We start from the raw sequence: 19733 nt of genomic DNA, 5'->3' as shown, positions 1-19733 counted from the left end.
ACCCTCTCCCCCCCTCTCTCCCCCTCCCTCTCTGATGAGTAAGGTTAACCCCCTGCCCCCGGGTGCCACATATGTACCTAGTTCATTTCTAGCCCCTTGATTGGTTGTATAAAGCATGCAATTAAAGGCTGGCAGATTGGGTCGGACTAGCTCATCAAATTTCTAGAGTAGCCTTTAAGAGGCCTAAGTTCCAATAAATTAATAAGATCTCAAAAGTCTACTTCTTTTTCAAGCTGATTCTGGAGGCAAACACTAGCCATTGGATATTTTCCTTATGGGTTGTTCCAATGTCTGATCAGCCGTTCGACCGCTGATCAGCTGTTCTTGGCGACGGCAGCAGGTGGGCGTAAATGCTTAGTTCTGGAGTGGCCACATCCGCCTTCCATTTAAATTAATAGGGGTGGATGTGCAGTACCCGGCCACGGCCGCTATCAGAAGACGAAGCAGCTATGGAACTGAGCATTTCCAGCTGTCCTCTGCTGTCACCGAGAATAGCTGATTGTCGGGTGTGTGGGGTGTGGGGGGGTCAGACATTGATGACCTATCCTAAGGGGTACTTTGCACACTACGACATCGCAGGTGCGATGTCGGTGGGGTCAAAGCGAAAGTGACGCACATCCGGCGTCGCTGTCGACATCGGAGTATGTGAATCGTTTTTACTACGATTAACGAGCGCAAAAGCGTCAAAATCGTATGATCGGTGTAGCGTCAGTCATTTCCATAATTTCGGAAGGACCGATGTTATGATGTTGTTCCTCGTTCCTGCGGCAGCACACATCGCTGTGTGTGAAGCCGCAGGAGCGAGGAACATCGCCTTACCTGCGTCCTGGCTGCAATGAGGAAGGAAGGAGGTGGGCGGGATGTTTACGTCCCCCTGCTTCTATTGGCCGCCTGCCGTGTGATGTCGCTGTGATGCCGCATGACCCGCCCCCTTAGGAAGGAGGCGGTTCGCCGGCCAGAGCAACGTCACAGGGCAGGTAAGTGCATGTGAAGCTGCCGCAGCAATAATGTTCGCTACGGCAGCTATCACAAGATATCGCAGCTGCGACGGGGGCGGGGACTATCGCGCTCGGCATCGCTACCATCGGCTTGTGATGTCGTAGTGTGCAAAGTACCCCTAAGGATAGGCCATGAATGTTAAGGTAGTAGCCAACCTCTTTAATGATCTAGTGTAAGATTATTACTTAGTATCAGGAGTGCTGCCATTGGTTCATTTTCAATACTGCAAACATTATTGTGCAATGCCGAACAGGCACACTCACCGGTGGGAGTACCTGCCAACAGTTTATATAGGATGAGATTAAACAGGACATTTTCTGTTAGCTTTTTGCTTTCCAACTTAAACTAGAAAAGTCACACCTAGAATCTTCCCAATTATAATATATAATATGAAAAAAACGTATGTTTTTCTTTCCAGTAAACAGACGTTTTTCTCTGTATGTTATCCAGATGGGAAAAAATTCAGGTCCGTAACTCTGGTTTTTGGCATTCATGAGAACCAATTTTATCTTCTCAAAAAAATAAACAAATACAGGAGGTCAGTGAAAAACAATGGCATTGCTGGAGGGGACTGTATGGTTTACAGTTATTTTAATCTACTCATTGACTTCAATGGGCAAACCATTGCAGCAAGCAGAGCGCCCTGCGTCTCAACGTGGAAGAACATGTGTGTATTGTATTGGCCTCCGTAGGCCTGCGTGCTGTCCACAGTGCATACGGTCTGAAAATGCTCTTGCTTCAGCTTAGCCATGCAAGTATTTGCAGTAGATAGTATTTCTTGTATCATTATTAGAAAGTGAATCCATTTTTTTTTTACCTTTCTTGAATTCGAACCCAGAGGTCACTAAAATGACGGTGTTTTTCTTTCTTTGGTTTCTTCTTTTTAAACTTCCTGTCACTCTTGTCCATTACATCGACATTATCCGACATGAGCAGCTTTGGTATCATCTTGATGCGAGGGTTCATTTTATGCCTTATTTTGGAAGAAGAAGTACATGAAGCTGATGACAACGTTGAGGCTGGAGAAGATGATAACTTTGACAAAGTAGACTTTCTACTGTTGCCACTTTAACAAAAAGCAAAGACAGATTCTGTCATTAGAACCATTTTATGTATGAAACAGATTACCTTCTGGTTGGGTTTACACCTCCATATTTTCTCCATCTGAGAAAAACGGTCTAATTGTGCTAAATCAGACTCTGATCACACTGGGATGCATTTTTCTTGGAGGTGGAGAGAAAAAAAAAGCTTTCCCCATCTCTTCCATTCTGTCAGTTTGTGAAAATTCGACCCCATTTGGATGTCATCCATGTGCGGTCTGATTTTTTTTCACAGACCCACAGACTTGAACGGCCGAGTGCAATCCCATTCTTGGAAGAAAATCATACATGCCATGGCTGTTTTCGTCAGACCACTTGGTCCGAGAAAAGAATTGGGCATGTACATTGCCTAATTAAATAACATTGATCTGAGTGCGAGTTGATGTTTTGACAGATCACATTCAGACTGAAAATATGGTCATCTACCCCTAAAGCCTGCTTTACACGGTACGATCTATCGTGCAATTTCACGATCGATCGTACCTGCCCCCATCGTTTGTGCGTCACGGGCAATTAGTTGCCCGTGGCGCACAAAGTCGTTAACCCATATCACATGCACTTACCTGCTGTGCGACGTCGCTGTGGGCGACAAACATCCTCTTCCTGAAGGGGGAGGGACGTTCGGCATCACAGCGACGTCACACAGCGGCCGGCCAATAGAAGTGGAGGGGCGGAGATGAGCGGGACGTAAACATCCCGCCCACCTCCTTCCTTCCGCATAGCTGGGACAGAGGTAAGCTGCTGTGCGTGTGCTACCCCGGGAACGATGAGCAACCTGCGCCATTTTAATTAAACGAGATTATGAAACCGAGCGATGAGTACACAACTCACGATTTGTGAGCGATACTATGTCGCTCGGAGGTGTCACACAGCCCGATGTCGCAAGCAATGCCGGATGTGCGTCACAAAAACCGTGACCCCGACGATCTATCGCACGATAGATCGTCTCGTGTAAAGAACCCTTTAAGGTAACCTGTCACTTGATTTATGCTTGTGAAACCACATGCCACATGAATCCAGAGCCTGGCCAGTTATGTATTGTACACACATGTGAAAGACCTGTCATTCACCTGGAGCGGGGTTGGGAGAAGCTGCATCAGACTTATCTTATCTCTCCTGGCAGTCTTTCCAAGCTTTGATGTTTCAGAGAACAATAGACTTAAGGCCACATCTCACTAAGCGACATCGCTAGCGACATCGCTGCTGAGTCACGTTTTTTGTGACACAACACCGATCTTGCAAGCGATGTCGCTGTGTGTGACATCCAGCAATGACCTGGCCCCTGCTGTGAGGTCGCCAGTCGTTGCTGAATGTCCTGGACCATTTTTTGGTCGTTGCTCTCCCGCTGTGAAGCACACATCGCTGTGTTTGACAGAGAGAGAGAGACGATCTGAATGTGCAGGGAGCAGGGAGACAGCTTCTGAGGACGCTGGTAACCAAGGTACACATCGGGTAACCAAGCAAAGGCTTTGCTTGGTTACCAGATATTTACCTTGGTTACCAGCGTCTAGAAGCTGGCTCCCTGCTCCCTGCACACGTAGCCAAGGTACACATCGGGTAACTATAAGCAAAGCGCTTTGCTTAGTAACCCGATGTGTACTATGGTTACCAAGCACAGGGTCGTTACACGGGTCGCTGGTGGCTGATCTCTGATCGCTGTGGAGATCTGCCTGTTTGACAGCTCACCAGCGACCATGTAGCGACGCTCCAGCGATCCCTGCCAGGTCAGATCACTGGTGGGATTGCTGGAGCGTCGCTTAGTGTGAAGGTACCTTTAGCTGCAATCGTGAAGCTGGGCTCTGATTCATGTTGGTCATGGTTTGGGCAGCATGAATCAAGTCACAGATTCCCTTTAAATTAGGTCTACAAACTCTAAAAAATAGACTATATGTCAGAGACTATTAGTTATTAATGTTTGTTCAGAGCTACACTATAACATAACCATCATAAAATGGATCCAAATGGAGCATCGTAGACCTTTTTCTATCAAAAGTGACTCATTGGATACACATTGAAGACAGTCCAGCCTGCTAATTATTTCCATTTAAGAGGAAGTTATTAGAAAATTACTAGTGATGAGCGAGCACTACCATGCTGGAATGTTCGATACTCGTTAGGAGCAGTGATGAGCGAGTACTACCATGCACGTTACTTGTAATGAGTAGTGATGAGTGAGCACTACAATGCTCAGGTGCTCGTTACTCGTAACAAGTAGTGATGATTGAGTACTACCATGCTCGGTACTTGTAACGAGTAGTGATGAGCGAACACTACTATGCTCGGTACTCGTAAAAAGTAGTGATGAGCGAGCACTACTATGCTCTGTACTCGTAACGAGTAGTCATTAGCGAGAACTGTCATGCTCGGGTGCTCGGTACTCGTGACAAGTAGTGATGAGTAAGCACTACTATGCTCGGGTGCTCGGTACTCTTAATGAGCAGTTGCATGCTTGGACAGGCAACTTGTGTACCAAGTATAAGGATAGACTCACACCAACGTATGAAAAAACGGTCCCATTCTCATCCAGGACAGTAGGACAATTTTTTCCTCACTTGTCATCCGTGTGCTCTCAGTGTGCTCTCAGTATGCAGTCAGTGTGCAGTGCGTTTTACCTCAGCAGCTATTAGTTATTTACAGTCATTTACAGGACCATTTACAGTGTTCTCTGCTACATGATAGTAATGTACCAATAAAGACGTCACTAGGATGGTCAGTGTGCTGTCTGTGTGGCATTTGTGTTTTCCTCGCACCCATTGACTTGTATTGCCGAGTCTCGGATGATTTCGGCAACAAATCGCAGCATGTTGCGACTTTTCTCTCATCCAGACTTTGGATGAGAAAAAAGCTAACCAACTGCTCTGCCTCTGACTAACATTGGTCCGAATGCAATGTGAGATTTTCTCGTCCGATTCATATCCTCGTGTGACAGTGCCCTAATGGAAATCAAAGGGAACTTGAGCATTTTTCAGGAAGATTTGAGTTCTTCATTGATTTCTATTATACTGGGGTACTCGAGTGGTGCCTAGCCACTCATCCAATTACTGTTAATGAGCGCCCAAACTTGGTAGTGCTCACCCATCATTAAAATGTACTTATTGTTTAAATAAGGTTTTCTATTCCATGTACGTTTTAAACATTTTGGCAATGATTTTTGTTTTTATATCGCTATCTTAATTGAGAAACAAAATGGGTAATTTTGCAATTTTCACAAATTGGACAATTTGAAAGTCTAAAGCCTGCTTTACACGTTGAAATTTCGCATACAATATCGTATACGATTTGCAACACCCCATCGTATGTGTGGCACGTTCAATTTGTTGAACATGCCGCACAAACGATTAACCCCCGTCACACGTACTTACCTACCATACGACCTCGCTGTGGACGGCGAACGTCCACTTCCTGGAGTGGGAGGGACGATTGGCGTCACATCGACGTCACGTGGCAGCCAGCCAATAGAAGCGGAGGGGCAGAGATGAGCGGGACATAAACATCCCGCCCACCTCTTTCCTTCCGCATTACCGGCAGGGAGCCGCAGGACGCAGGTAAGATCTGTTCAATGTTCCCGGGGTGTCACACACTGCGATGTGTGCTACCTCGGGAACATTGAACAACCTCACGTTCAATTCATGAGGAATGGATGATGTGCATGCGATGAACGGATTTTCGTTCAATCGCAATCGCACGTACCTGTCACACACTGTACCTTATGATGCCGGATGTGCGTCACTTCCGGTGAACGGTAAATTGTTCATCGCATGCACGTCGTTCATTTCCTAAAAATTAAATGTCAGGTTGCTCATTGTACCCGGGGTAGCACACATTGCAGTGTGTGACACCCCGGGAACGATGAACAGATCTTACCTGCGTCCTGCGGCTCCCGCGGCAATGCGGAAGGAAGAGGGTGGGCGTGATGTTTACATCCCGCTCATCTCCGCCCCTCCACTTCTATTGGCCGGCTGCCGCAAGACGTCGATGTGACGCCGAACGTCCCTCCCACTCCAGCAAGTGGATGTTCGCCGCCCACATCGAGGTCGTATGGATGGGTAAGTGTTACACCTCGTGGCTCTCCTGTGGCAAGGAATGAGACAGTCTCCTTGCCTGCCACGAGCGCTCCTGCTCAACAGCGCCGAAGGTCTGCCAGACTGCGCAGAGTGCAGGAGAAACCTCCTCAGAGAGGCAGCACGAGAGTGACACCTAGTGGTACTCCTGTTGCAAGAGATGAGGCGGTCTCCCATTCCTTGCCTGCCGCAGCTCCTCCTGCTCAGCAGCCTCGAAGGTCTGTGAGGTTGCGCAATGTGCAGAGGTTTGCTGTTCAGGGAAGCAGTGAAACTCCCGTTATCTCTACACATTATGAGACCGAGGATCCCGCCTCTATTTCCCAGAGGCAGGAGGGTGAGCATGTGCTATGCTTGGTGGATCCTGATTCGCCCACTGACGTCACACGGCTTGATGACAAGGCTGGTGACGTGGTGAATCCTGACTGGCCAGGCTGGGATGTCGTGGATCCTGATTGGGTCAAGTCCGTTATCTCCGCCTCGCGCCCGCCCTTGGCTGGAGCTACACCTCCTTAAAAGCTCCTCCTGCCATCATGGCGGCGCGCGACCGTCCTTCTATGTTTGGATGTCTGGCAGCGTGCTGCCACGCCACTGCTCAGGCATTATCGTCTTCTGTGGGCTTGGCCCTTGCTGCTTAGGCAGCACCTGGTTTGCAGGCCGTGTCCCTGCCTTGCTGCTCCGGCAGTAGCTCCTTTGACAGGCCGTGTTCCTGTTCCAGGTGAGCTCCTCGAGTCTCCACCGGACTCACCTGGTTATTGAAAGCACACGTGCGTGGGCACCTCTGTGCTACCCTCGTGCCATATTCTCGTGACTTCCACTGGCACACGTGCGTGGGCACCTCTGTGCTTCCCCGTGCAACAGGTACACCGAGCCGTGTGATCCCTGCCATACAACCCTCACGGGTTAGGGCAGACCGGTGTACATAGATCGTCTGTGACATTCCAGACGATCGCTAGCAGCAACCCGCTCACTCTTCACCCACCATAGCAGCGGTCCCTTACACCGCACAGTGGACCTTGACCGGCGGAAGCTGTCCATTCCCCATCTTGGCACGCTTCCCCGGGTCCCCCTCGTAACATTACGGTCGCGCCAAAGGTCTGGCTATGGCTGAAGAGCAGCAGCAGTTGCTGCGTTATGTGCAGCAGTTGGAATCACGATTGGCAGCAGTGGAGCAGTCTTCCTCCGACAAGACTACTCTGACGACAGTCGCCACCCAGGCGGCTACCCAGGCTGTGATATTGGGCGGAAGGTCTCCTCGCCTTGCGCTTCCAGAGCGCTTTAGCGGAGACAGCTCCGAGTGCCGTGGCTTTATAAACCAGGTCACCACCTACTTAGAGCTGTCCGCGACTCTTTACGCTACCGAGAAGGCGAAGGTAGCCTTCGTCCAGTCCCTGCTCACAGGCAGAGCGCTGAAGTGGTCCACGCCGTTGTGGGAGCGCGGAGATCGGGTGGTGAATAACTTAGCAGCCTATCTTGGGGCCATGAGAATGGTGTTCCTCGGGCCTCAAGTCACCCACGACTCCGCGCTGCGCCTCCTACGACTTCGGCAAGGGTCCGCTTCAGTCGGGGACTTTGCCGTACACTTTAGGACACTTGCCGCAGAGCTGGACTGGCCGGATAAGGTCCTTGTCCCTGTGTTATGGGAGGGCCTGGCGGGGTTCGTCAAAGACGCACTGGCCACGCGTGAGGTGCCTGCTACTTTAGAGTCCTTGATTGTGGTTGCCTCTCGCATAGACATCCGCCAGGCGGAGCGGAGGTTTCGAGGTCTCTTCAGTACCCACGTCCTCAAGGCCTAAAAAGCGTCTGGCTTCCGTTTTTCACCAGACAGGTCTCCCAGCCAGCTCTGTAGGCGACTCCGTGGAGTCAATGGAGGTGTCCAAAGCGGTCTCCTCTACCCCAGGTTCTCGGTCTGGTGTCATCTGCTTTTCCTGTGGGCAGAGGGGACACATAGCTACCCGATGTCCCAAACCGTCGGGAAAAGACAGCGTCTAGTTTCTATCAGAGGGGGACTCTAGACGCTACCTCTCCCTCTAGGTTGACTATCAGCGCCCAGTTGCAGTTCGGCACTACTCTCTTCTCTGCCCTGGCTTGCTTGGACTCAGGCGCTGAAGGCAATTTTATCTCGACCTCCCTGGCAACCCGATACTCAGTTCCCCTGGTTCTGTTGCCCAAGCCACTCAGGGTCCGGGTAGTCGACGGGTCCATACTACTCGATCCTATCACCCAGATCACTATCCCTCTCAGGATGGATGTACCACCGGGACACCATGAGCAGGTGTCCTTCCTGGTGCTTCCAGGGGGGACGGATGAGATCCTACTGGGCCTTCCCTGGTTGAGACAGCATGCTCCTATACTCAACTGGGCAACAGGGGAGATCTCATCCTGGGCAGGATCCTGTAGAGAGCACCTCGTGACTACCGAACCACCCGCTACCATTAGGTCGGTTGGGTCCTCAGAGAATACAGGGGGGCCGGGTTTACCAACACCTTATGAGGCCTATAGGGATGTCTTTTCAAAAAGGGCCGCAGATACTCTTCCTCCCCACCGGCCATATGATTGCCGAATAGACCTGAAGCCAGGCTCCGAGCCCCCTAGGGGCAGAGTGTATCCACTCTCTGCTCCAGAGACGGAGGCTATGTCCAAATATATTCAGGACAGCCTGGCGAAGGGGTTCATTCGCAAGTCTATTTCACCGGCTGGTGCAGGGTTCTTTTTTGTGCAGAAGAAGGAAGGGGATCTGCGCCCTTGTATCGATTACAGGGGATTAAATGCAATCACGATCAAGAACAAATACCCTTTGCCCCTCATTACTGAGCTATTTGATCGATTCCGCGGGGCAAAGGTCTTCACAAAGCTGGATCTACGCGGGGCGTATAATCTAGTGCGAGTCCGAAAGGGCGATGAGTGGAAGACCGCCTTTAACACCAGGGACGGTCACTACGAGTATCTAGTAATGCCCTTCGGACTCTGCAATGCCCCCGCCGTATTTCAAGACTTTGTGAATGACATTTTCCGGGATTTGTATCTTTCCGTGGTTGCATACCTGGATGACATTCTTATCTTCTCACCCGATCTTACCACCCATCGGAGGGATGTCATCCGAGTACTTAAGAGGCTCCGCACCCATTCGCTATATGCTAAGCTGGAAAAGTGCGTTTTTGAATGGGAATCCTTGCCGTTCCTGGGGTACATCGTGTCCAGTCAGGGGTTAGCAATGGATCCGGGGAAGTTGGAGACAGTGATGAACTGGCCTGAGCCCCGCTCGCTGAAGGCGATCCAGCGATTCTTGGGGTTTATCAATTATTATCGCCAGTTCATTCCCAACTTCTCGACGGTGGCAGCACCCATCATTGCCCTTACCCGCAAGGGCGCTAATCCCAAAGCATGGACACGAGAAACGGTAGAGGCATTTCACTCTCTCAAAACTCACTTCTCCAGAGCTCCCATCCTTCATCGTCCAGACATCTCCAAACCCTTCCTACTGGAGGTAGACGCCTCTTCGGTCGGTGCAGGTGCAGTCCTGTACCAGAAAAACGAACGAGGAAGGAAGCATCCTTGTTTCTTTTTCTCCAAGACCTTTTCTCCGGCCGAGAGGAACTACTCCATAGGGGATAGGGAGTTACTGGCGATGAAACTAGCATTCCAGGAATGGCGGCATCTCCTGGAGGGTGCGAAGCATCCATTTGAGGTATATTCTGACCACAAAAACCTCACATACCTCCAGACAGCACAACGCCTGAACCCAAGGCAGGCCCGTTGGTCTTTATTCTTCTCCCGGTTCCGCTTTATTATCCGCCACCTGGCCGGTGAGAAGAACGTACGGGCCGATGCCTTGTCACGTTGTATGGTTGTGTTGGAGGAGGACGAGGAGGAGCCTCGTCTTATACTACCCCCGGACAGCTTGAGGATGGTCACTCCCACTTCTTTGGACCAGGTGCCACCTGGCAAAACCCTCGTTCCCCCTGAACTACGGAACGAGGTGCTATCGTGGGCCCATGCCTCCAAGGTCGGGGGTCACTTTGGGGTCAAAAGGACCAGAGACCTGGTGACCAGGCATTATTGGTGGCCGAGACTACCCCAGGACGTACAGGAGTATGTGGGAGCCTGTATGTCGTGTGCTCGGAATAAGCCGTCTCGGCAGAGACCGGCAGGTCTTCTTCACCCACTGCCAGTGCCGGATCGTCCCTGGGAAGTGGTAGGGATGGACTTCCTGGGAGATCTGCCCAAGTCAGCAGGGCACAAGGTCGTATGGGTCATCACGGACCACTTCTCTAAAATGGTCCACTTGGTGCCTCTCCCACGACTCCCGACGTCACGTGCTCTCGCCACCTTGTTCATTCGGCATGTATTTAGGTTGCATGGCATGCCTGACAAGGTGGTGAGCGACCGGGGTCCCCAGTTCGCGTCTCGCTTCTGGAGAGAGCTCTGTAAGCTCCTGCAGATAGAGCTGAACATCTCCTCCGCATACCATCCCGAGACCAATGGACTAGTGGAGAGGACTAATCAAACCTTGGTAACTTACCTCCGCCATTTTATCTCCGCGCATCATGACAACTGGGCTAACCTCCTTCCTTGGGCCGAATTTGCCATTAACAATTCGGTCCATGAATCCTCTGGCCAGACTCCGTTCCTACTCAATAACGGACAACATCCCAGAATCCCGGTTCCGATGCCCATTACGTCACCCGATACTAGAGTGGAGGATTGGGCGACCAAGGCCCGGGAGATCTGGGATGACACCCAAGAGGCTCTTAAGAGGGCTAAAGACCGGATGGTGACAACGGCTGATGTCCGCCGTCGCCCTGCACCATCCTTCGCCCCTGGTGACCTAGTATGGCTGTCCTCTAAGAATGTTAACCTACGGGTACAGGCAGCCAAATTCGCCCCTAGGTATCTGGGTCCGTTTAAGGTACTACAGCAGGTAAACCCGGTGGCATACCGACTCCAGCTCCCTCCACGCTGGGCTATAGCCAACACCTTTCACGTGTCCCTCCTGAAACCCGTACGACTTAATAAATTCTCGGGGTCCCTGCCGGCTCAAACAGACTCCCCGTCCGACGACCCTGAGGTGGCAAAAATTGTGGAGACAAAAGTCATACAGGGCAAGAGGTACTACCTCGTGGAGTGGGCCGGTCGTGGTCCGGAGCATAGATCCTGGGAGTTGGAGGATCATATCCGCGCCCCGGGGTTGATAGCGGCCTTCGAGCACGGGCAGGGGGGGGGGCCTAGACGGGGCGGTAATGTTACACCTCGTGGCTCTCCTGTGGCAAGGAATGAGACAGTCTCCTTGCCTGCCACGAGCGCTCCTGCTCAACAGCGCCGAAGGTCTGCCAGACTGCGCAGAGTGCAGGAGAAACCTCCTCAGAGAGGCAGCACGAGAGTGACACCTAGTGGTACTCCTGTTGCAAGAGATGAGGCGGTCTCCCATTCCTTGCCTGCCGCAGCTCCTCCTGCTCAGCAGCCTCGAAGGTCTGTGAGGTTGCGCAATGTGCAGAGGTTTGCTGTTCAGGGAAGCAGTGAGACTCCCGTTATCTCTACACATTATGAGACCGAGGATCCCGCCTCTATTTCCCAGAGGCAGGAGGGTGAGCATGTGCTATGCTTGGTGGATCCTGATTCGCCCACTGACGTCACACGGCTTGATGACAAGGCTGGTGACGTGGTGAATCCTGACTGGCCAGGCTGGGATGTCGTGGATCCTGATTGGGTCAAGTCCGTCATCTCCGCCTCGCGCCCGCCCTTGGCTGGAGCTACACCTCCTTAAAAGCTCCTCCTGCCATCATGGCGGCGCGCGACCGTCCTTCTATGTTTGGATGTCTGGCAGCGTGCTGCCACGCCACTGCTCAGGCATTATCGTCTTCTGTGGGCTTGGCCCTTGCTGCTTAGGCAGCACCTGGTTTGCAGGCCGTGTCCCTGCCTTGCTGCTCCGGCAGTAGCTCCTTTGACAGGCCGTGTTCCTGTTCCAGGTGAGCTCCTCGAGTCTCCACCGGACTCACCTGGTTATTGAAAGCACACGTGCGTGGGCACCTCTGTGCTACCCTCATGCCATATTCTCGTGACTTCCACTGGCACACGTGCGTGGGCACCTCTGTGCTTCCCCGTGCAACAGGTACACCGAGCCGTGTGATCCCTGCCATACAACCCTCACGGGTTAGGGCAGACCGGTGTACATAGATCGTCTGTGACATTCCAGACGATCGCTAGCAGCAACCCGCTCACTCTTCACCCACCATAGCAGCGGTCCCTTACACCGCACAGTGGACCTTGACCGGCGGAAGCTGTCCATTCCCCATCTTGGCACGCTTCCCCGGGTCCCCCTCGTAACAGGTAAGTATGTGTGATGGGGGGTTATTCATTTGTGCGACACGTTCAACAAATTGAACGTGCCGCAAATACGATGGGGGCGGGTACGATCGCATACGATATCGTATGCTTAATTGCAAGGTGTAAAGCAGGCTTAAAGGCTGCGTTACATGCTTCAATTTCTCTTTATAAACAAGGAGAACAAAGAAGGAAATGGGACAGAAATAATTGCAAAAGAGTAAATTTTATTGAATAATGTAAAAAAATTTTAATATCAAAGCAATCAAGATATTTGCAAAATATCCCATATCATAACATATACTCAAAACATCACAAAAATGACCTGTAGAACTGCAGTGGGTTTCTTTTCGTTTTGTTTTTCCCTTCTGTTGTGCATCCGGGTCTGCAGTTCTGGCCTTTAATAGAAATTTTTTTTAAAAATCTTCAAAATTAATAAATAAGCAATTAAATATAAAATATAAAATTCTATTACATACAGTATATCTTTGGCTGCATCGTTTTTTGAACACAATTTTTGTTGTTTTTAATTCATTCTGTTTTATACCCACTGCAGTTCTACAGGTCATTTTTGTGATGTTTTGAGTATATGTTATGATATGGGACCTGTTATATTGACTATTATATGCCCTTGGCTCCATTATAACTAAGATTTATTGGTCTCCCATTTCCATATACTGTGGTTGGGTTTCATGGATTGGAACCACCTACCTGGTCTATATAAATTCTTCCATTATTCTGGCAGGGTTATATGAGTGGTGGTATGGTTGTTGTTACTACAATTGTGCTCTCTATCACACCTACTATTTATCTACTTATACCTCTGTGACTTCATTTTTTCTTCCACCCTTTTTTTTACAAATATCTTGATTGTTTTGATATTAAATAATTTTTAACATTATTCAATAAAATTTACTCTTTTGCAATTATTTCTGTGCCATTTCCTTCTTTGTTCTCCTTGTTTATAATGTCTCTTTTTGAAGTTGGCACCCCTCCTGACGGAACCTGTCGAGTGTATCCCTCAGTGTATAATTAATTTAGCCATGCATTTATTGTTTACAATATGCTTCACTTTCTCGTGCGATCGCATTTGCGAACGCACTCATCGTTTGTGCGATATGGGCAATTTGTTGCCCGTGTTGCACAAAGTCGTTTACCCCCGTCACACGTACTTACCTTCCAAACGACCTCGCTGTGGGTGGCGAACATCCTCTTCCTGAAGGGGGAGGGGCGTTCGGCGTCACCACGACATCACACAGCGGCAGGCCAATAGTAGCGGAGGGACGGAGATGAGTGGGACGTAAACATCCTGCCCACCTACTTCCTTCCGCATTGCCGGCGGGACACAGGTAAGGTGCAGTTCATCGTTCCCGGGGTGTCACACGGAGCGATGTGTGCTGCCTCGGGAATGATGAACAACCAGCGCAGAGAAGGACGTGCGATTTTTAGAAAATGAGCGATGTGTCAATGAGCAACGATAAGGTGAGTATTTTTGCTCGTTAACAGACGCTCGTAGCTGTTACACGCTACGATATGTTATATGATAGCGTGTGACAGCTGCGAGTGAGTGTGAATGAGTAAAAATACTCACCTTATCGTTGCTCGTTGACACGTCGCTCATTTTCAAAAAATCGAATGTCCTTTTGCTCGCCGGTTGTTCATTGTTCCCGAGGCAGCACACATCGCTGCTCTCCGCCCCTCCGCTTCTATTGGTGGCCCTTTGTGTAACGTCACTGTGATGCCGCATGAACCACCCCCTTAAAAAAGAGTTTATTCGCCGGCCACAGCGACGTCGGTAGGAAGGTATGTGCATGTGACGCGTACTAGCGATATTGTTCGCCATGGGCAGCGATTTGCCCGTGACGCACGCACGATGGGGGCGGGTGCGATCGCTAGCAACATCGCTAGCAATGTCACAGCGTGTAAAGCGGCCTTTACTTTGTCTTTTCAGGAAGAACTCTAAAGCTGGGTTCACACATAGCGACAGCGACATCGCTGTTACGTCACCATTTTCTGTGACGTAACAGCGACCTTGTAAGTCGCTGTTATGATCGCTGCTTAGCTGTCAAACACAGCGACGCAGCAGCGATCATAACGTCGCTACATGTGCAGAGAGCAGGGAGCCGCGCACACTGCTTAGCGCTGGCTCCTTGCTCTCCTAGCTACAGTACACATCGGGTTAATTACCCGATGCGTACTGCAGCTACATGTGCACAGAGCAGGAGCCGGTACTAGCCGCAAGAGCGGCGGAGGCTGGTAACGAAGGTAAATATCGGGTAACCAGGGAAAGGTCTTCCCTTGGTTACCCGATGTTTACCCTGGTTACAGCTTTCCGCAGCTGCCAGACGCCGGCTGTCACACACAGCGATGTGTGCTTCACAGCGGGAGAGCGACGACGAAAAAATGAAGCAGGACATTCAGCAACGAGCAACAACCTCACAGCAGGGGCCAGCTCGTTGCTGGATGTCACACACAGCGACAGCGACGGGACGTCACTGCAACGTCACAGAAAATGGTGACGTAGCAGCGACGTCGTTGTCATCGTCGCTGTGTGTGACACCACCTTAAGCAAGCTCTTTATCATGAGAGACAGAATTAAATGACTGACAACATCTGAATACACAGCTGATAACATAAAATACAATAATCTCAATAGGCAATGTCACAGCTAAAGCTGGGTTTACACACTGAGACTTTCTAGCGATCCAACCTGCGATCTCAACCTAGCCGGGATCGCTACAAAGTCTCTGGTGAGCTGTCAAACAGGCAAACCTGGCCAACGACGCAACAGCGATCCGGACCTGCAGAGCGACCTAGCTGGTTGTTGGGGACGTTGTAAAGCAGCTTTTTGAAAGGGAAGTCGCTGTAAAGTCCCCTTTACACACTGAGACTTTCTAGCGAACATGCTGCACAGCGGGAAACAAAGGACCTAAGAATGGTCCTGAACGATTTGTAGCGATCACAACTTCACAGCAGGGGCCAGGTTGCTGATGTGTTTCACACACTGCAATGTCGCTGGGGAGGTCGCTATTACGTCACAAAACCGGTGACGTTACAGCGATGTCGTTTGCGATGTTGCAGTGTGTAAAGCCACCTTAAGGCTAGGTTCGCACACTGCGTCTTTTTGACGCTGCGTTTTTGTGCGTTTTTGGCCGCTAAAAACGCACAAAAAAGCATGCGTTTTTGCCACGATTTGGTGCGTTTTTGGCTGCGTTTTGCTGCGTTTTTGATCTCTGCGTTTTGCTGCGTTTTTCCAATGTATTGCATGGGGGGAAAACGCAGAAAAACGCAGGAAAGAACTGACATGTCCATTTTTTTTTTTTAACTCAAAAACGCAGGTAAAAAAACCAGATGTGTGCGGACAGCAAAAATGAAAACTCATAGACTTTGCTGGGGAAGCAAAGTCCTGCAGTTTTGAGGCCAAAAACGCACCCGAAAAACGCGCATAAACGCCGCGAAAAACGCACTGTGCGCACATAGCCTAAGGCTGCTTTCACACTTGCATTGTTTTGCACCCGTTGCAATCCGTTGCCTTGAGAAATTACGGTATCCTGCAAAATATTTTGCAGGAATCCGTTTTTTCCCCATAGACTTCTATTCGCGACGGATTGCGATGGGACGGATGGCCTTGCGTTGCATCCGCTGCATGACGGATCAGTCGTTTACTGACTGACCATCAAGCGGGAGCAATGCTGCATGTAACTTTTTTTGGAGCGGCAAAAAAACGGACTCCGTAGGTGTCCGTCGCCATTCGTCACAAGCTATAATGTACGTCTATGGTTCTGGATTCTGTCGTAATCCATCACATGACGGAATCCATTGCTGGATTCCGTCATGCTCTACTGAGCATGCCCAGCATGTTTGGCACACCCACTGGGATGTCCCAAACACAAACGGATCACAACAGATCCGTCAAAAAACGGACGCACAACGGATGTAACGGACGCAACGGATCAGTTTTTTTCACAGGATTCCTGTGAACGGAATCCTGTGAAATAACACATCCGTTGCTTCAGTTGACATCTAAAAAGCGACAGACTTGACGGATTTAAAACAACGCAAGTGTGAAAGCAGTCTAAGGCGGGCTTTACACGCTGCGACATCGCTAGCAATTGCTAGCGATGTCGAGCGTGATAGCACCCGCCCCCGTCACACATGTGATATGTGGTGATTGCTGCCATAGCGAAGACTATCGCTACGGCAGCGTCACAGGCACATACCTGGTCGGCAACGTCGCTGTGACCGCCGAACAATATCTCCTTCAAGGGGGAGGTGCGTTCGGCGTCACAGCGACGTCACTGCGACGTCACTAAGTGGCCGCCCGATAGAAGCGGAGGGGCGGAGATGGGCGGGACATAACATCCCGCCCACCTTCTCCCTTCCGCATTGGCGGTGGACGCAGGTAAGGAGATGTTTGTCGTTCCTGCAGTTTCACACACAGCGATGTGTGGTGCTGCAGGAACAACAAACAACATCGTACCGGCAGCAGCAGCGATATTATGAAAAGGAGCGACGTGTCACCGATTAACGATTTTTGACGTTTTTGCGATCGGTGATCGTCGCTCCTAGGGTTTACACGCTGCAATGTCGGTAACGGCGCCGGATGTGCGTCACTAATGACGTGACCCCGACGATATATCGTTACCGATGTCGCAACGTGTAAAGCCCGCCTAACTCTGCTTCCTCTCCCTTCACTATGACTTTTTAATATGCTCATTGTATGTTTCACTACAAAAGTCCATGTATTGCTGCTAATGTACATGTGCATTTCTGAAACAATCAGAGCTAAGGAGTCTGGAATAGTCCCAGTGGCCAGTAGATCTGTTTATAGTGGCTAATGTACAAGTGGATTTCCTAAAAGAGCAGAACTTTGGAGTCAAAAAAAGCCTCAGTGGCCTGTGTGAAATTACAAGATCCATATTTTATTATTTTTAATAAAGATCGTGAAGTGAAAAAAGTGGCAAAAGTTAAATACAGAAGAATAATATATAATATAAATAAAAATAAAAGGCAATTTTCTGATGATATACTGTATACTGGGTCCAGAGAAGACGATTTTTTAAGGATAAAAGGGGCCTACGTATTGGTTTCCAACATTCTTAAATGTCGTTTGTAGTTCAACATCCTTAGTGTCTTTTGGGAGAAAATGGGGTTCGGCATGTTAGATTTCATCATCCTTAAAGAGCTCTTCATTTATTCCACCAAATCAGTTTTTTATTGTTTTTTTTAAATCGGCCATATGGATTTGGAGATAATGTTCTTCTCAGTTAGTGCTAATTTTTATAGTCTTCTCCAATTAGGCGAGGCTCACAGAATTCGCTAGGGGGAGAGGGGTTTCTTTAGGCTGTGATCACCCTGTGAGCGCTGACCATAAATAGCTAGCACTAATTTAAATGATCCATATCTGTCAAACCATATGGTGGACCAAAAACAAAACATAAAAATAACAGAAATCTCACGGGAGCAGTCCAAATAAAATAAGAGCAAAAACCTGGCCCTTTTGACCTGGTAACATGACATGTTAAGTTCTGAATGAATGGGGAACATGTGAGGATGAATGGGGTGGGAACAAGCATTTGGCTAACAGCTCACTAAAGTGTATGGTCAGCTTTACACTGAATGCTTTCTAAAATAACAACAAAGGCAAATAGGACACGTAAGTTAGGAAAGACAGGAACACATTTCAGTAAGGGGTCTGCTAACCAAAATACATAATGGTTTCATATTGAGTTTACAGCTATGTTGGTATTTCACGTTACATACAGTGTAAGCAGAACACCGGCTTACCTCATGATTGACTTTCCAGCAGGGGTGTGGTACACGTCATACCCGTACCGTTTTAAAATATCAATGACCGTATTATTTCCCATAAAATGACCTGCACATAGATTAAAACAATAGCGTGAATGATTATTAGAAGATAAAAAAGATTCGGTTATCCTCCTTCACTATGGTGGAAACAATAACTATGCTAGGATATTATACCAATGATGAGTGAGTATCGAAATACTCGGATTCGCTATACTCATAACGAGTACTGTCTATTACTCGCGTATTGATTCCGAATAGCATGTGCAATGCAAGTCAATGGGGAAAACTCGCAAAGTAACGAGTAACCTGAATGCCGCACTAATTGCTACTCGCACTAGTACGGCATTCGGGTTACTCGTTACTTTGCGAGTTTTTCCCCAATGACTTGCATTGCATATGGAATGAATACGCGAGTAGTAGACAGTACTCGTTACTGTGTCGCCACCTGTAACGGTCTCCTCAGGGACGTCACTCCACCTTCTGGGACACCACAGGGGCTCCACTTGATTACCGCTGGCAACAGGTATGTTCGGTTATTTACTTCTGAGTCGTGACGCCACTCTCGGTTTGCAGTCAGGGTTAGGGGTGACCGCCACTGCAGCTTTAACGAACGTCTGGGGCTGATGGAGTCTGCAGTCGGATGGTGTGGCCTCCCGAGAGTGAGGCTGGCCCCAGGAACTCGGACGTAGGGGGTGTAGGACAACAGTTGGCAGAATAATTCAGTCTCAGTCCAAAGTGTCTTGCAACTGGTTTTTACTCACTTTCAAGTGCTTCAAGTGGTACCCGGGCAATGCTGAGATACACCAGGAGAGAACCAGGTATCCTTCAGGCTGGCTCGCCTTTGCTAGCACTTCTTGTTTCAGACAACCCCTGACTTAAAGTACTGTGGGATTCATCCAGGGAAGTAGCAACTGCCTTTACTCCCCTTTCTGGCCCATTTGCTGGCAGCGTGAACCAAGGTGGATAGCTTCAGGCTCAATCCTCCTTATGGGCCCCCTCGTTGCTGCTGATGCTCGGACTCTGTTTTGGTTGGTGTGGGACTTGTTGTCCACCCCACTGGCAGGCTTAGCAGACCAGTTAATGGAAGTCTGGCTCTAGGGACCTGTTCCTCGTACGTGCCTAGCCTCCAGAAGTCTCCGTACATGACCAGCTGACTGCTCTTCCTCAGCGTCTTTCTGTCCAACTTCTGTGAACGTTCTACCCCGCCAACAGCCACTACACCTGCAGGGTCTGACTAGCGTGTCCGCTCTACTGCATCTCTGCTCTACTGCGTCTCCACTTCAGACTCGGCTTGCTCCTCTCCTACTTTTTCTTCCGACTAGCTGCCACTGCAATCTAGCTTCCAGCCTCTCTACCGCACCCCTTGATTGGATGTGGAGGCAAGCCCCCTCCTGGGTTTGCCCAGGGGTCCCCTCAATGGTGTGTGAGACCTGGTCACTATGTG

General features: G+C 49.7%; 1 protein-coding gene across 2 annotated transcripts in view; it reads right to left on the bottom strand.

Moving 5' to 3' along the window:
• Positions 1–19733, bottom strand: part of TRABD2A (TraB domain containing 2A) — a 211505-nt gene that overhangs the window by 23557 nt on the left and 168215 nt on the right. Inside the window, exons 5-6 of one of the 2 annotated variants that reach the window (XM_075338476.1) lie at positions 18266–18356; positions 1817–1972 (exon numbers count right to left, since the gene is read on the bottom strand). In XM_075338476.1, the coding sequence (XP_075194591.1) occupies positions 1817–1972; positions 18266–18356 (247 nt within the window). Of the gene's footprint in view, positions 1–1816; positions 1973–18265; positions 18357–19733 lie in introns of those variants that run through there. The other variant, XR_012751442.1, reaches the window with a different exon arrangement.

The sequence above is a fragment of the Anomaloglossus baeobatrachus genome, chromosome 1 (genome assembly GCF_048569485.1).
Source record: "Anomaloglossus baeobatrachus isolate aAnoBae1 chromosome 1, aAnoBae1.hap1, whole genome shotgun sequence".
NCBI classification, from domain to species: domain Eukaryota; kingdom Metazoa; phylum Chordata; class Amphibia; order Anura; family Aromobatidae; genus Anomaloglossus; species Anomaloglossus baeobatrachus.
The sequence above is the reverse complement of the archived record's forward strand: the minus strand, read 5'-3'. Positions and strand labels throughout refer to the sequence as shown.